The sequence below is a fragment of the Podarcis gaigeae genome (assembly GCF_964106915.1).
Source record: "Podarcis gaigeae genome assembly, chromosome: 7".
Taxonomy (NCBI): domain Eukaryota; kingdom Metazoa; phylum Chordata; class Lepidosauria; order Squamata; family Lacertidae; genus Podarcis; species Podarcis gaigeae.
The window spans coordinates 38,837,959-38,856,112 of record NC_139683.1 but is presented as its reverse complement, the minus strand read 5'-3'; the positions used below and the strand labels follow the sequence as shown (position 1 = coordinate 38,856,112).

At 38.6% G+C, this 18,154-nt stretch overlaps 1 protein-coding gene across 4 annotated transcripts in view; it reads left to right on the top strand.

Annotated features, from left to right (window-relative positions):
- The window catches only part of RP1 (RP1 axonemal microtubule associated), a 183,530-nt gene that overhangs the window by 86,850 nt on the left and 78,526 nt on the right, over window positions 1-18,154 (top strand). For all 4 annotated transcript variants that reach the window (XM_083747507.1, XM_083747509.1, XM_083747508.1 and 1 more), the window contains 6 exons: window positions 2,986-3,202; window positions 11,232-11,386; window positions 12,445-12,523; window positions 13,988-14,075; window positions 15,836-15,891; window positions 16,018-16,047. In XM_083747507.1, the coding sequence (XP_083603633.1) occupies window positions 2,986-3,202; window positions 11,232-11,386; window positions 12,445-12,523; window positions 13,988-14,075; window positions 15,836-15,891; window positions 16,018-16,047 (625 nt within the window). The remainder of the gene's footprint in view (window positions 1-2,985; window positions 3,203-11,231; window positions 11,387-12,444; window positions 12,524-13,987; window positions 14,076-15,835; window positions 15,892-16,017; window positions 16,048-18,154) is intronic.

Here is an 18,154-nt window from a genome sequence, read left to right as displayed (position 1 = left end):
GCCTGACCAGTGTAGTCCATGTATTGGTAACCTCAAGGCTGGATTGCTACAATGAGCTCTATGCGGGGCTGCTCTTGGGCTTGGTTTGGAACTGGTCAGGGTGCTTATGGCTTGACAACATGTGGTACCATTGTTAACATCTGAACTGGCTGCCCATCTACTACCAAACCAGGTTAAAGGTCCCCTTATTAATCCCCGAACAACTTAGGTCCAGGGTACCTTAGGGACTTCTTAAAGCCTTACATCCCAGCTTAATCACTGAGGTCATGTGCAAGAGTTTTGTTGGTTGTCCCCCAAGTTGGCAAAGCACATTTGACATCAACATGAAACAGCTCCCTAGTCCCTTCTCAGAGTTAAAATTCCCAGAGTTCCCTGGCAAGGGGGATGGATTGTTAAAACACTCCAGGGATCGTAGCTTAGGAGGGATAAATGGTTGTCCTAACAATGCTCAGCACCCTTATCAAACTACAGCTCCCAAAATTCTTGGGAAGAAGCCATGATTGTTTAAAAGGGCATCAAAGTGCTTTAAATGCACAGTGTGAATGTGGCCTCTGTCTACTAAGGATAATATTTGTGTTAACTACTCTGAGCAAATATAAGCATATCCTCTTATTTCAGAAATACAGTTTATCTGGTGTACAATAGCAAAAAGGCTAGCAGATTTCATATGATAACAAGCAACTGTCAGAAGTAATTCCATGTAGTAATTTCAGATGTATGCACAGTGTTTCCCCTGGTAACAAAATGAAAGCTAAGGAGTGTTTGCCTTTCGCTAAAGTTCATGCTGAGCATGACTACTGTGTTTGTACTTCAACAGGAGGAATGCTTTGGAGAGGTAGGCTGTCAAGTACATACATTTAGGACTACTGTCCAAATGCTGCCTGTGGCCATATTATGGCAAAACACAGGTCAGAATCCCCAGCTATCCCCAGTTTTAGCATCACATGCTATAACTGAAAGAGGAGGGAAAGGGGGTGCTGACTTGATGAAGTGTGCTTTAGTGTTCTGAATAGAAGAACTGAGCCTGCACTAACACTCTTAAAAGGCTGCAGTGCACCATTCAAAACCAAAGGCGTTTATGTCAGTTTGTCTGTTTTACAGACTATTCCTTGCCTGCAGGCACATCTTGTGTAATCTGCCATGGTATATTCTGTAGAGAGTTAATGTTTCAATGATTGCCTTGAGGCACTAGGTAGGAGTAGATTAGTTCTGGTTCTTTCTCCATGATTTTTTGGGCAGCACCTCCATTGGCCTCTTTTACCCTGGATTATCAAAGTATGCTTCTGCTGTCACCCAGACCATGGCTTCAGCCTTCATAATTTTACTGGGGTTAAGAATTTTCCCATCTAACTGTGTGGCAAGAATATCATATTTATTTTTCCTGCGGTGTGTTCATTGCGTTTTCATTTTCTATCATTTGTTGTCATGGACATGTTTAAGCGTGCTTATGAAAGTTACAATTACTTCGCACACTCCTTTCACAGTCCAGGCCAAAGTGGAGTTTGTATCTATTTTCTGTATTCTGCATAACACAATGCTTGTGTTTTTTTAGTTAAAATGCAATTCACTAGTAACTCCCATGAATAAAACGCATGCACCTTCTTTTTTTGGTAAAGGATTTTAAGGGTGCTGTGAAAATTAGTGCTGTTTTTCATGTTGAAATTTGTCCACTTGGTGGGCCAAATTAGATATCTTTTTTCTTTTCATTTTCTAAAGTTGCTGATAGTTTTGAGAAAGTGAGTGCAGAATACTTGTACCTACCCACTTGTCAAACTCCTCCCGCATGGCTGTGGGCCCAAATTATACGGGTTCCTACAACATGCATAAAATACCCACACTGGGAAGAGGAAGAGAGGTAGATGTCACCTATGGCACCACTGGAACCAGATCTGCTGCTGCTCCTTCCTCCACCTCCACCTTTGGCAAAGGATGGTTGGCCCTGCCTGTAATGTAGGCATTACATACAGGTTCAAGAGAAAGGAAATCCATAGCTGTAGGACTACCATAAAGATGAATTTCTATCACATGGCTGCCATCCTTGCTAGTCTGTGGTGTGGGTACACTTGGAACTAGATTGGTAAAGAAAAAGCATTTTACAGTGGTACCTCTGGTTATGAATGCTTCTGGTTATGAACACTTCAGGTTACAAACTCCATGAATACGGAAGTAGCTGCTCTTGCTTGAGAACAGAAATCACGTGTTGGAGGCGCACGCGCAGCGGAAGGCCCCATTAGTGAAAGCGTGCCTCAGGATAAGAAAGGTTTCAGCTTAAGAATGGACCTCTGGAACAAATTAAGTCAGCAGTTTGAATCCCCGCGATGGGGTGATCTCCCTTTGCTTGGTCCCAGCTCCTGCCAACCTAGCAGCATGAAAGAGCTCCTGCCAACCTAGCAGCACGAAAGCATATCAAAGTGCAAGTAGATAAATAGGTGGGAAGGTAAACGGCATTTCCGTGCACTACTCTGGTTTTGCCAGATGCAGCTTAGTCATGCTGGCCACATGACCCAGAAAAACTGTCTGCGGACAAACGTCAGCTCCCTCGGCCAGTAAAGTGAGATGAGCACCACAACCCCAGAGTCGTTTGCGACTGGACTTAACTATCAGGGGTCCTTTACCTTTAAGGTGCTACTGGAAGGAATTTTTTTTTATTGTTTCGACTGCGGCAGACCAACACGGCTACCTACCTGTAACTAAAGTTTACAATGCGTTTTCCTGAAATGCTTCTTTGATGTGTCTAGAGCAAGCCTAGGAGAGCCTCCTAAGCAGATCTTAAAGTGCAAGCAGGAAGGTACTGGTGCAGCCAGTCAAATAAATAGCTTTTATTTTATATATCACTCATGGATGACTTACTGCGCTTAGGGGGGAATATGATTTGTATACTTCTTTGGTAATATGTACTAATTAGGGGAGCTTTGTGATGGGCGAATGAATTATAATGGGCCAATGAGCTATAATAATAGCTTTCGCTATTTTATTATTTTGCAGATTAATCTAAAAGATGTTGGAGAGCTGTATAAAATCCGGATTGGCCATGACAGTAGTGGACCAGATCCTAGTTGGTACCTTGATGAGATTAGAATGAACTCGCCATTGGACCAAGAAATTTCTTTACCTGTCAACTGCTGGCTCTCTGAAAGCCAAGGTGATGGAGAAACATGGAGAGAAATAGCAATAGGGAGGCCTAACAAAGCACTTCTACCATGTGAGTATATAATTACATATATCAAGCTACACGTGTAAAGGACTGAGCTCCACTGAGCATCTTTTATGATTCATCATTGCAAAGAAGTGAAACCAAAATAAACAGCAGAAACTGTTAGAACGTAAGTTGTTACCCTTTCCCCTTCTCTTTCAGGCACTGTTCCTGGAGCTATGACCAAAGTGTCCTTAAGCTCAATTATTTGTTTTAGCAGCTTCTTGCTGTTTAGAGAGAGAGAAACAGAAGTTTATTCAAAGAATTATGACCTTCAATTTCACCGGTGGGATCTGGATGGGTTAGCTTTTCACTATTATTAAATATAGTTTAATTGACAAGAAAAGAACCTGTGTGGTGTCATGGTTAGACTGTAAGGCTAGGAGTGGGGAGATCTGTGTTTGAATTCCTACTCAGTCATGAATCTCAGTAGATGATCTTGGCCCATTCACTATCAATGTCACAGAGTTGTTATGAGGATGAATGTGTGTGTGTGTAACTATTTATACCACCTTGTGCTCCTTGAAAGTAAGCCCAGATATAAATGCAATAAATATAGAAGAAAAGAGTAGTGCCTCCTGGTGGGAATACATGTGCTATCAGTTAGGCAAATGTTATTCAAGCTGAAGTAAAATATCTGAGGGTATTCAGAGATTCAAAATACAGTAAGTTTATGTTTGGCGTCCTGGTGTACTGAATTATTTATAGAATCCAGGAATTGTAGGCCTAGAAGGGAAATGAAAGGCACCAAGGTCAAGCTTCTGCATACCAACTTAACATCATGGACTAGGACATTCATAGTATAAAGTATGCCACAATAAGAATGAATGAGAAGATGAAGCCCAGGAACTATTTGTAGGACAGGATAAGTACAGTAGAATTCACCTAAGATCACTGAAAGGAAGGTGAATGAGAACTTTGTGAGGCCAAAGTGGGAAAGCATTCCATGTGAACATCAGCTGAACATGGGATCAGTCTGTTCTAAAAGGCAGACAAGTGCTGCCCCCAAGGAGTAGGTGATAGCCCTCTGCTGCTCAAAAGGGAGTTGAGTTCAAGTCCTCACATCTGGAGTAGTGGAGACAGGCACCATGAGAAATCCAGTGTTAGCTGTGCTGAAGTTTATTATTTTTATACGTAATTGTATTTCTACCATACCATTTTTAGCTTTATTGTAAGCTGTTTTGTGAAGGCTTTTTGCCTTGAAATGTAGGGTGTACTGTAAATAGACACTGGAATGAATGAATGAATAAAAGCAAAATAGGTACTGCACAAGAATTCATACAGAGATATTGTAGTAGGTACATTCTGTAGCCATTCTCTTGATTCAGCTGGAACAAGAACTTGTGCAAGCTGTTGCGCCTCCAGATGAACATCTTTGATATCCTTCATGAGCAGAAGACAGCTTCTATATGCAGAAGGGCACCTTTGGATCCAGACCAATAATAATGTTTTAGAGTAAATGAGTTTTCATTGTGGCCAGTATTTTTCATTGGAAGTATTTTTTTCAAAGTAGAACATTTGTTCAGCTTTATTAATAATGGTGTTATAATGGTATATTTATATTTTCCTTCTCTGGCACATTATACTTATTGAAATATATTTGACAAATAAATGCAAATGGAAACATTATATTGCTGTTAGACAAGTCCTAAATTCATAAGTTTATGACTTCAAATTACCTATTGATTTTTGGTTCATTTCAATTGAATATCAATAGACAGCCCAACCAAAAACTTTTGCATTTCCCCCCGCTGTCTCTGAGAAGGAAACTTTTGCCATCTGCATTCCTATTTAAAATGGATAATTGCTTAGAAGCACCAAATGTGCAGCCTTTATAGGTTGTTATATTACAGAAAACAAATGATGTATTACATGATACATAATTACAATCCAATATAAATTTCAGATCAATCTGGATATTTTTCCAGCAATCCATTCACTTAATTATAAAAAACTTATTTTGTACAAAATATGAAGTAGTAGAATAAATTATATTTCATAAATTCAACTGAGGTGTTAGCAGCTTCAAGTTGCTACTGTCCTTACTTCATTATTTATTGCTGTAAGATCTTGCTTCTTTTTATATTCTGCCACAATGGAACCATAAAGTTTGAAGATGGTTTTAATTTTTCTGTCCTTGCTGTGTAATTTCTCTGTCTGGTTATCTCTAGATAATGGTAGTTCTTTTTTTAAACATAATATTTGACACACCTTCATATTTCTCTGCATCTTGCATTGATAGGTTCTCACTTTTTGATTGTCTTCTTTCATTATACCAGTCATTGCAAAATGCTGACAATGAAATACTATTTCTCCAGAATCTCTGACCCAGCATGGTATGTTTTCCCCAACAATGTTAGTTTTGTATTCTTCATAGATCAAGCCTTATATTATTTTGCCTATAATTCCATGCCATTGAATTTTTCATCTCCCTGTCATGCTTTGTGTCTGTCTGGACCTTTATGTCTCATTTTCATATCCAGCTTCATTTTTATTTTTGCTTTTTAAATCTTTCCAAAATCATTTCCTAGTAGTTTTATATGGTTATTTTTTTCACTCTGTTTGACAACTGATTTGTGATCCTTAAATCGTAACTCACAGACAGGTAGACTTGAAGAACTGCAGCATTAACCTTGAACTTGGTTTGAACATTGCAATGTAGTTCCTAGTAGGAGAGTTTGAACAATCATATATCAGCATTATAATGTGATGTAAGAATCCTTTTGACTGTACATGCAGCCCCTTTGCTTCTCCCTCTCTGGTGGGCACAAACAAATTCAAATGTCTTCCACTAATCATAGGTTCTTGTTTTGTTATTCTTTGGATCAAGCCTGGATCTTAAACCATCTTCATACCAATATTTAATATGCTGGCTTCTTCCAAAGCTCATCAACCATGGTTTCCTATATTGGACAATATGGGAATCTATGGTTAGCAGAAGAATTCCTGGTTTGTTTGATCCTACTATAAAAAGTGGGGAGTAAGACTATGTGCTGCTTTTAAAGGGTACAAATGGCTGCTTTAAATTTATTTATTTAGATAATGTATATATTGTTTCACATTTTGAAAAGAAAAATATCTAAGCAGTACATGACTATTCCAAATAGCACAAAAGGGTTACATTTTAAAAAAAAACAACAATAATAAATACAATGCATTATTTTAAATGATAAAAATTTAGCAGTCAGTAAGAAAACCCAGTGGTGCCAGCTTGAATAAAATATTGAGGAGTCAGGTAAGCCCCACCCCACATAATCAATCACATGATGTGGCACACACACACCATTTGAGTGACAATGCCCATCAACTTTGGGGGGCCCAGCTCCCTCAAATATTTTAATGGGAAAGCAGAATGGAACTTCGGGCCTTGGGAGTTGGCTCCTATGAACCCTCCTAAGTATCAAAATAGGCCTGGGTAAATAAACGAGGTTTTAAAAGACATTTGAAATATATAGCTGGTGGGGTTTCATGCACCTGTTTTGAGAGGAAATTCTGGAGTGTTCTTATTCAAGACATGATTATCTGAATGTGGTCATTGTGACAAATGTTTAACAAACTGCAAGAGATACATTAATAACTAGAGACCTGCAGTTCAAGATCTGGCAGTGAATTTAGATCTTTATTTAAAAGTTAGCACTCCTGTCTTCTAATCTCACTGACTCAGAAATGCCTAACCTTCGCCCTTTCCTAGTCAACCACTTCTTAATAGTTTGATTCTTCCTGAAGGTTCCATGATATAGCAGAAGTCAATTTCTGTCCATATTTAGACCATTGGTTGAGGGAACTTAATTAAGGTTACTCTTATTTTTTCTAGACTGAGCTCAACAGATTTTAAAAGGCCTGTTCTTGTGTCCCTAACCGTGACATTTTCCCTAGAGCACCTCATCTTCTGCTACCATTGAAACTACATAGGGCATTGGTTTGACTCACCAGCAATTATGATGTTTGCTTTTATAAGCCTGCAAAGCATTTGAAGGAAAATACTGTTCAAATGCTCAGAGTAAACCTGTTATTGCTATATGTCCAATAAAAGTATACAAAGTTTGTCCCAGCAGATGGATTTAAGTTCAAAGACTGGCAGTCTGCATAGCAGGGACTTTCAAGATAATGTTTTCATGAGTTTGCTTTTAGAGTGCCCTGAATTTTTCAGATACACTTCAAAATATTGCAAAATGGCAAGGGGGAGGGAAATGAAGTGGGAAAAGAAAAAACATTTGCCTAGTTCTGTTTGCCTTTTCAAATAGTCAAGAAATAGCTGATTGGAAGGGCGAAGTGGGCAATCATTGGCAACCTATTAAAAAGAAACCTTCGTTCTTGGATTTCCCCTTGCTTCATTTAACAGATTCCTGTTCTTCCTTTGCTCTTTTGCCTAGTGATGTGGTGATTTTGTTTCTGTGTGATATAAGAGCTTGATTAATGCTCACCTTTAAGAAATGAATCTCACATTAGAATCTCATATTTTCTTTAAAATAAAAATAAAAATCACCCCTTTTCACTCCAGGAAGCACCATCATGATATTTACATTAATTGACTTAATTTTTGCCCTTCATTTCTTTTTCATGATCTTGTATGCTTCCAGATGAGTGTCTAAATATAGTGTCATTTCTGCATGCTAAAATAGCATCTCCAGATTTGGGTTTTATCCTGTGAATGGTATTTGCCTATATTATTTCCCATTTGACTGAGGATATGACAATACCCTGTTTCCCTGCAGTTTAATGCTAATGTAATGTCACTGAATTCAAGGTACAATGACCTCAAGCTGAAGAGCCAGGAATCAGGCCCTGAATGATGAGTGCAATATCTTATATATTGCTATTGGTTACTGCTGCAGTACAAGAAGAAAAAATAGGCATTTTAAACCATTACAATATTGTTTCTCCTGTGCTGATAAATAGTGGTTTGGGGAGAATTGGAGTGTTCCAAACCACTTACAGAGGAAGTCAGGGGGGAGAAAGAGACATGTCTCAATCCCATGAGCAGCTAGACTCATATGATTTGCTGCTAAGACTAAATAACCAATGAAAAAAAGCACCTTCTTTCAGCAGGGTTGAGTGAAACTGCACTCTTAAGACCTCAGGCCTGATTACATCATCAAAATGTGTTCAGAAAATGTCTGTGTCCCCCCCTTCCCCCAAAAATTCTGCATGCTCAGAGGACGTGGGAATGTATATAGAACTGTATTCCTATAGACTCTTCCATGCAGCTGGGAACTGAGCATGATCTGATCCACTTCTTATAGTAAGAAATCACTTCTTCATTAACAAAACAAAACAAAACAAAACAAAACCTGGCATCTCAGACCAAGTGTCCTTGAACAAGTACGTTTCCCATGAAGAGAACAAAAATTCTTTTTAAGGGCCCAGTGTCAAAATGAGTATGCAGAGTGTCTTTTTCCTATAACAATAAGAAGACTTTCAGGAGTCAAAAGAGCACGTGCAGAGTGATTTTCCTGAATGACGCTATCTTTCTGAATACTACAGCTTATACAAAGTTAAGTAATACAGAATGCACACCAAGGCTTGTTTGTTTGCCTGTCCTAGTAACGCACAAGGGAATGAATTTCTGTTTTACTTAGTAAAATTCTGGTTCAGTGACAACTTTAGAAGTGAGTAGTATTTTATTGGGAATGGGGGTACAACTAGTTAGCAGCTTTCTGCTCCTCTGGCCAGAGATACATATTTCAGCTGCAGCAGCATGTCACAACTTCTGCTTCTGCAGCTTAGAAACTTCATTAGTTAGAGGCCAGGTTAATACACCCAGTTAACATGCCTGGGCAAGTTAATACACCTAGTTTGTAATGTGGTAAGCCGTACCTGTCTGATATGCCCAGGCATTGTCATGTTACTGTGTAGATGTGTGTGTTTTAAGTCAGGCAACCAGGTTCCTGAAGTTTTCAAGTATGTGTGGAAAGTTGGTATTCGGTATTCAGCCTAGAGTTCGTGCGCCATCTGATTTGTTGACAGGTGATCAATATCAGTGAGTGTTGAGGCTGAAAGGGACCACACACATGGTCATCTGTTTGCAGTGGTGCCTGGTGCAATGTCCACAGTACATCCCACCAGCTCATGCTCAGGTTTTTCAAGTGGCTGGTGCAAAAAAAATAATCAACAACACATCTCTTTTCGAAGACTTGCATGTGACCTCTGTTTTACCTTAGGTGAGAATGGAGGGATCACCGCAGAAATCCTAGCTAAAAGTGGCCCGTCCTTTTAGCTAGCAATCAGTTTCATTCTCTCGTTTTGCAAGCTGTTCTGCCTCCAGCATTCCTTTCCTTAAGCATGCACAGGCTCAGACAGGCTTTAGTGTTAATATCAAAGGGATATCAAATACACTGTGATCAGTGTTAACAGAAGCTGACTTCTGGGTAAATCTGTTACCACACACAAGCTCCACTAGCAGTTCTCAAGCCAATGAAGGCACCGGTAGATTTTTTTGGGAAGCTGGTGTGCTTTTGGTGTCACTTGATGGTCACATGTAGAGTTCATCCTCTGAAGTGTGTCTGTGCATGAGTGAGGGGTGGTCTGAGGGAAGGAGAAGCTTCCCCTTTCCCCCAAGCTTTTCAGTACAATATTTCATAGCAGGCACTTGTTTATTAATGAATCATGATTTCCCCCCACTAACTTCACCATGGCAGCTGTTGTTTATTGAATCCTGTCAGTGTGTACAGAACTGTGAGTAGAAGATTTGGAATTTTCTATGCATCCAAAAAATTAGTTTTTTAATGGCTGCCTACAAACTGTGGCTGGAGCTATTAACCTAAGCCTTATTGTGTAGTAGCCAGCTGGAAAAGTCCAGTCCTGTTACTTCCAAGCAAAGTTGCTTACACCTTAAATGAATTGCTTGTTGTATTTAGGTACTTAGTAATTGTAGCCCCACAATTGTGGAACATTATGCTGTGTAATATTAGGCAGGCCTCATGCCTAGTTACAGCAAGCCCTCAACTTATGCAGGGGTTATGTTCCAGGGATCATACCTAAAAACAAAATCACATATGGTCAAAAAACATTGCTTCTGTGGTGGAAGGGGATGCCAAAGTCATTCCCCCCCCGAAACCTCACCCCTTTTTAATTTTTGCCAAGTGTGTAAAGATCAATGAGCACGTTAAATGTGTGTAAATTGTGGGCTTACTGTATTTTCAAACGGGCATTTAAAACCTGCCATTTTACCTTGGCTTACAGAAACTGGGGGATCTGATTCTTTATTTGTATCCCTTTCTTCCTCTCAGAGGAGCCCAGGGTGGCATTATGTATCCTGTTGCTGTTGGCTGTATTTTGCTGCATTTTATATTGGATTGCTAATTTTAACAATGTAGGATTGTTTTATTGAGCTGTTTTAAAATGTGATCTATGGAATTTCATTGTTGTATTTCACATGAACTGCCTTGATAAGGATTTTATTCTTGAAAGGTGGTATAGAAATATATTAAATACATTATAATATATTAAATAAAATAAATATAATAGCTTTTAAAGACTGATTGTGAAATTTACCCAGAATTAAGTAACACTTTCAGTGGGGCTTAGTCCATGTAAGCCTGCATAGCCTTGCAGCCTAAGAATTTAGCACAGTAACGACAGTTGTATTACTAATTTCTGTATTCCTTACAATTTCTCCAAGTCTCTGTCCTGAGCAGGAAATGAAAGCAAGTTTTAAAAAGTGTGGGTGTATAAGGCAGAGATAGAGACAGAGACAGAGAGTGAGTCACCTCCAGACTGTCAATATTTTGCAGGAGGGATTCAAATACATGTTGGAAATTTAAGTTTGCACAGTTAAAGTAGATTAAATCACTCTCTTGCCCTAGTGCTTGAGCCACAAGCTTCAAGTCAGTACAGAGCAGTATGAAACAGTCTTTTGACAGATTATGGACATAATGGAAATGTCATGATAATAGTTGGTATTCAAGTAAGTTTTACTAAGAGTAGACCTATTGAAAGCAATCAACCTAACTTGGTGATGTTAATTGATTTCAGTGGGTCTGCCCTGAGTAAAACGTAGTTGAATACCACATAGTAGTAATTTTTTTTTCTCTTTCAGTGGTATGCTACAATGTCAGTGTATACACTGGAACAATCCCTGGTGCAGAAACAAATTCTAATGTGTACATTACCCTCTTTGGAACCAGAGGAGATTCTGGAAAACGAAAACTTCATAAATCAAGGACTAATAAAGTTTCATTTCAGCGTGGTCAGGTAAAGAAAAAGATGCTAAAAGTAATTGCAGTAATTACTACTACTACTACTACTACTATTATTATTATCATTATACCCTGCCCACCTGGCAGCGTTTCCCCAGCCACACTGGGCAGCTTACAACATATCTAAAAGCATAATTAAAATATCATTCCTTCAAAACTTCCCTAAACAGGGCTGCCTTCAGCAGGGGCAAATGAATGCGTTGTGACACCCAGGGCAGGGCGCGCTATATAAGGCGCATGTGCGGCATCGCTATGGCACTCCTTCACTGGGACCGGTGTTATATGGTCCCGGCAGCTGCTCCCAGTCACCAGTCTAGCTGTTGTATTCTGAATTAGTTGTAGTTTCCAAGTCATCTTCAAAGGTAGCCCCACGTAGAGCACATTGCAGTAGTCTAAGTGGGAGATAACCAGGGCATGCACCACTCTGGCAAGACAGTCTGCATTGAGGTTACTTAAACTTATGTAATTGTACTTGAGCATTATGTTTCATTTAACTATGGGGAAGATTTATTATGTGGTGATCATCCACTCCATATGTTTCAAATGTAGAGATACAATATGATACAATATGGTGAAGTATTTCTTTTTCATAGTTAAAACACAATTACTTAAATGCTCAGTATGCTTTACATGAAGGATGGTAACCAAACCATTTTATTCTAGAACTTACTGGAACACACATTAGCCATGTTAAAAACCCACCAGAAATCTCCCTTCAACTGCCCCAGGGCCCTGGTCGCTAGAGCTCTTGAGCTTTTTATAAAATCTGGACTGGAGCTGCTCTAGACTCTGTTGAACTGGAGCACATAAATCACAGACTGGTGCCCTTAACATTGCAGTGATTACTATTTCAATCAGCTAGGCTCATTTGCTCACTTGCAAGGGGAAGAAACCCTTGACATTTTGCCTGCCCCGGTAAAAGTACAGCAGTGATGGCTGGCAATGAAATTTTATATTTAATTTAAAAATAAATTCACAAAATTGATACTCCGCTTTATCGTTAAAAACCCCCAAACAAAACAGTTTGTGATTCTCGTTTTTGTGTTTCTGCAGACTGATGTGTTCTCCATGATGGCTGTATCGCTTGGAGTTGTGAATAAAATTCTCATTAGCCATGATGGAACTGGTCCAGGTAGAACTAATTTCCTATAGACAGATCAGTTTCACAATCTGTTTGAAAGTGCATACCCATTTTCTTCTGTGTAGTTCCATGGTCTAAGATCACACAAGATTATTTTTTTCTTGCTGTATGTAGAGCATATAGTTTATTCATCTTATATAATAACATATATTTTATAAAGATAATCACATTTTATAGAAGAACTTCAAGCAATTCTGAGCCTTCTCCCTGTGCATTACTGTTGATTCCTCCCATATTATAGTTGTTGTTTTGTCTAATAGCTTAATCATAATTTATGGGAAAGCATGTTTGCTTCTTGTCTTTCACATGCTTCCCAATAAACACAGTAATGTTTTAAGGTGATGTCCCCTTCTCTCCAAACATGGGGACATGTGGTAGACATGCACCAAGTAACTACGATTGGCTATTACTCTTGGTACATATATACTACATGCTTTTGAAAGACATTGCTTTGTTAACCGTTACAGGTTTGTATGCAGTAGACATACACATCCACGACATAAAATGTGAATCAGACCTATTTTTTCCTGTATGGAACAAATGTTTGATGTATTATATCCCTTTTTAAAAAGAAAAGTTCCACACTGATGAAGTAATAAAAATATATATTGCTTTTTCAAAGAGTGGAATTTACCCACAAATCAGTCAGTTTAGTGAACATTTTTGTTCAAATATTTCACCAATAAAGTAATTGCAGTGCAATCCTAGATGTGTCTACCCAGAAGGAATTCCCATTGTCTCCAGTGGAGGCTTGATCCTAAAATACCAAGAGTGCTGCCTTGGAGCATTGAATCAGGGAAATGCTCACCCCCTTAGTTTTTAAAATCCCAAAATATAACTTGTTAAAATATGATAAAATTGTGTGGGTATTGTGGAGGAGTTGTGTTGTATATGAGTTTGGATGTCACAGTCATGTAACCAGATTAAATAAAAAATGTGGTTTGGTTGCTGGGAAAAGTAAATACCCCTGCAATGAATGTATTTCTTACTGTAAACACATCTGAAATAAATATCAGCTGATAATTTATTATATTATTATTTAAAACAATAATTTGGGAAGGTTCTAAAATATGTTTGAATAGTAATGAAATTTGTTGACCTCCTTGAGTTTCTGTTGCACAATACAAACTCTCTCCCTCACCCTGTCCAAAAGCTAAGCATTTCATCCTTCACCCATATGCAATGCAAACTGTAAAAAAGATGCAGTGTTTAGCTCATCAAATATTCTGTTAAAACCATCTCAGACAAAATATTTTTCCTTAGACCTAAAGGTTTCTTATTTTTGAAGAAAAATAAAGTGTTGAGAGTATTAATTATTGGCTTTGCACAAATGAACTGTGTTAATCCCTTTGTCCTGATTATCTGAGTTTGATATGATTGAATTAACCACCACTACCACCCCTCTCTCACACACAAGCAATCTAAGCATAGGATGTTTTTGTCATTGAATCACAGGCAGTGGTTGGTTCCTTAAAAAAGTTGTCATCAAATTTCAAGAGAGAGAGGAAGGGGAAGAAGAAGAAGTAGTGTTTCCCTGTAATAGGTATGCTATTGTGGATAATGTGCAAGAGTTCCTCATCAAAATGGAAGGATTTATATTGATAATATAAACCAGAGCAGGCTGAACCACATCTCCATGTCTAGGTGATTCCTGCATTGCAGGGTGTTGGACTAAAATGATCCTAGTAGTCCCTTCCAACTCTAAAATTCTATGCTTCTATGAATCACAGTTTCTCTGTCTTATCTGGATTCACTTTATTGATCCTCAGCCAGTTCATGATAGTTTCCATATAGCAGTTCAGCACATAGCAGTGCTGCTTCCCTGACTCAAGTGTAAAAAAGAAATACAATTGGGTGTTTTCTACATATGATGACACATCACTCCAAATCCCTGCATGACCTCAGGGGTTTCATGCACACAGTAAAAAAGCATGATGGGGAGGCAGGGCAGAACCTTGAAGGACCTCATAGGGTTCAGGAGCAGGTTTGGTGTTGAAAAAGCATTGGTTGCCTTGATGGATAATCTGTGTTGTCAGAAGAAGGTGTGTGCCCTCCTGAATCTTTCAGTGCCTTTTAATATTCTTGAGCATGATAAGCCTCAACAGACTTTCTGGGTTGTGGCTCAGGGGCATTGTCATTCAGTGACAATGTTTGAATGCTGGTGTTAGGGGGCTACTGCTTGGTCTTATGACAATCTGCTCTGCAAAGTGCCATGAGACATGTTTACCTGAATCTGCTGGGTGAGGTAATCCAGGCATTTGGACTAGGATGAATGTCAGTATGCTAATGACACCCAGCTCTATTCTCTTTTTCATATGATTCAGTAGATTTATTATTATTAAATTATTATTATTAAATGTTTGTAGTGGTGTGTTGAATTGATATCAGGAATCAGTAAGGGGTTGTTGGATGAGGGCCCACAAAATTAAGCAGAATTCTCATGAGACAGGTCACTGTTGGTGGGTTGTTTGTCTTACTAGGGGCATAGTGTTGAACCTTCTAAGGATGGGCTTGTACTCCCATTGAAATATCAGTCTCACAGTTTGAGGGTGCTGAGAGAGATCCAGCTTCTTATAGAAGGCCCAAGTAAACTCCATGATTTAAAGCGCATTTTATTAGCTAAGACTGGTGTGCTGATGCGACTTATCCTGGACAGAGATAGCCTGGCTGTGGTCTGGTAACCATCAAACTAGACTACTGCAATATCTTATATGTGGGTTTGCTTTTGAGGACTTTTCCAAAACTTAGTACACCCACTAGGTTATTAATGTGGGCAGGCCAAAGGGAACACATTTTGCCAGGTCTTGATGGCTAAATGGCTTGGGAAGCCAGAACCAAAGGACCACTATCTTCCCTATGGCTGTGCTGTAACATTAATCTTAATCAAAAATACTTCTGTGAACCTGCTTAAGTGAGACAGGTGGTAATGAAAGAGAAGAACTTTCAAGGTGTGTCGTCTTGAATGTAGAATGCTCTTCTTTGTTGCAGTTTTTTTTAATAAAAATATTGTTTTGCTATGTTTTATTTTTTTATTGTGTGTTGGTTTTGTAATTGCTGTGCGCCACCCTGGGAGTTGTTAGGCTGAAGCGTGACATAAAATTGTTTATAGTAAATAAATCTACACAATTCCTCTGTATTAACAACAGCTACCCTTGTTTATATCTGGAGAGACAATATGTAACTTGACAAGTGATACTTAGAAACTTTGTTAAGTTTAGGGGGGAAATAATGCAGGGTTTCGATTTACCAAGACTAATTACTAACTGCCTTCACTGTAATTACTTTCTTTTTTTACAATGGAAGATGGCTAGATGAGTACCAGGATGATGGGAAGACAGAAAGAGAGCTAATTGCCAGAAGTAAGTTCTGAAAATAAGATCATTTGTACTATAATTATATCCTAGGTACCAAATTGCTAATTAAACTTAAAACTATAGATTATTCTTGTGAATAAGAATAAGATTGTTTTTGCTTTTCTATTTTAGAAAACAGTAATGCGCCAATGGCATATAGAGGTAAGTTACATTCTGTATTCATTTCCTGTAGAAACAGTCTTTGCTGTTTAAATTTAAACATCATTCTGGGCTGAAGCAGACACATAAGAAAAAAAAAGGAGGAACACATGGTTGCATTTATTCAGGCTTGTCCATCTAGCATTCAATAATGGTTTAGTGTTACATGCAAATGCAGCCATTGTCTTTTACAAGTAGCCATTCATGGAAAGCTTCTGCTAACATGAAAAATACAGATTGTCTGATAATGATCTGTAGAAGGGGCATCATAAGTCATTTAGCTGAGTAGCGAAAAGGATTTCTCACAAAGTGTTTTCCTCATATTTATTGTTCTATTCTAAAATGAGTCAGAGGTTCTTCTGAGAGCAGATCCAAGGTTTGTTTTGTTTACGCCAACATCACTATCATTTAATAATTGGAGACAGCTACTGTAGCAAGCGAGTGGAAAAAATGCATTGTGAAGTGACAGCAAAAGCAGTTTCAGGTCAGAGTTCATCAGGGTATTCTCATAGTATCCAGAAATAATGCAGACTTAAGCTATACAGCTACTATGCACAACCATGTTTTGCAGATCCCTGCCCTGAAGTCCATGTACACCACCAAGTCCATTGAGCCTCTCCAGACAGTCTGTCAAATTTCTGCTTTTTCACCTGCTTATTGCTGTTGCCCCAGTAACAGTCTCTCTTGCTTGGTCACCAGTTTTTCCTGCTGCTCATGCTCTGTTTCACCATATTATCTCATATTGGTGATGGCAGTCCATGCTGGGCTGTTGGTATTACTAGGGATAGAGGGACGTTTCATTCAGTCCATATTTTTAAGTAGACTAATTTTCACCTCCTGAACTAATACACCAATTGAAATGTAACTTCTCAAAGTTTTGTAATACAGTTCTCAGCTAAAAATATGTACCAAGATAATTTTTTTAAAATCCTATACTGTATTAGGATAAGATTTTTTTTAGGAAAATGCACATTGAGCTAAAACAAGTACTTAAATGTGTGTTTTTAATATAAAATTACGGTATATGTAGATCCATATTTAAACAAGAATTTTCATACAGATAAAAGATTCACAGATAAATGCAAAAAAGGAATGCAATTGATGTTTTATGAATGAACACATTCAAGACTGACATGGACCAATCTATCCATCCCGACCTATTTTGCTAATTTGATATGGCTTCATTGTTACTTTTAAGGATCTAGCATCATCTAATGGAGTGCCTGCTGCTACATGGACCAACTTGTGTTTTCTTGTTAGTATTCATAGAAATATGGATGGAGACCTAAAATAGTCTCTGTCTGTACTTCTGATTGCCTTGATTCAACTTGTAAAACACATTGAACTTTAACAAAAGATTGTCAGCTAGGTGAAATGCAAAGTTGGGTTTTCTATTAGAAATGGAAAGCATTTTGCAAAGAGGTCTTAAAATTTCCTGGCATGAAGTAGGAATGCCATTAAAGAAAAGAAAAGCCATACCCAGCCTTTTTTTTTATTTCCCTAATTTGCTGTCTTTCCCAGTGCTAATCTGTCATGAACCCTCATTAGCACCCCAAGGTGGGTTTGTTCACCCTCTTGCTTTGCCAGATCATGCAATCACTTTTGCTCTGGGAGCTGCAACTCCCTTCATTATCTTGCTGCTACATTACTAATTAAAAAGATGACAGAGCATCATCAATGTATTAGTAGCAGTTCTGATCTCCCTCATCTATGTCAACAAGTAAATATAAAATGACATGAGAGGAGAAGCAAAGTGTCTGTTACAGCAAAGGGCTTTAGTGAGGGGAGTTAAAACAAGCAGAAATTAATTCAAATGTTTAGGATTTGAGTCTTTGCTGCCACAGGCAGCTATGGAAGCCTCTCATTGTGATTGCCTACGGGAAACCCACCCCCTGCCACCCTCTACAGAATAAGGTATGACGCTTTATCTGTGCCAGGGGACACCTGCACCAGATCACAACTGATTGATGGGATCAGTTAGAGCAGGATAGCATGGAAAATTGTGTCTGACTCAGCAGATCTGACTCTTCCATTCTATAATTGCTGATTCTCTTCCCTTGATGAGGCTTGCTCCTGTGACCTGCATAACTGTTAGCTCTTCACTGGTGAT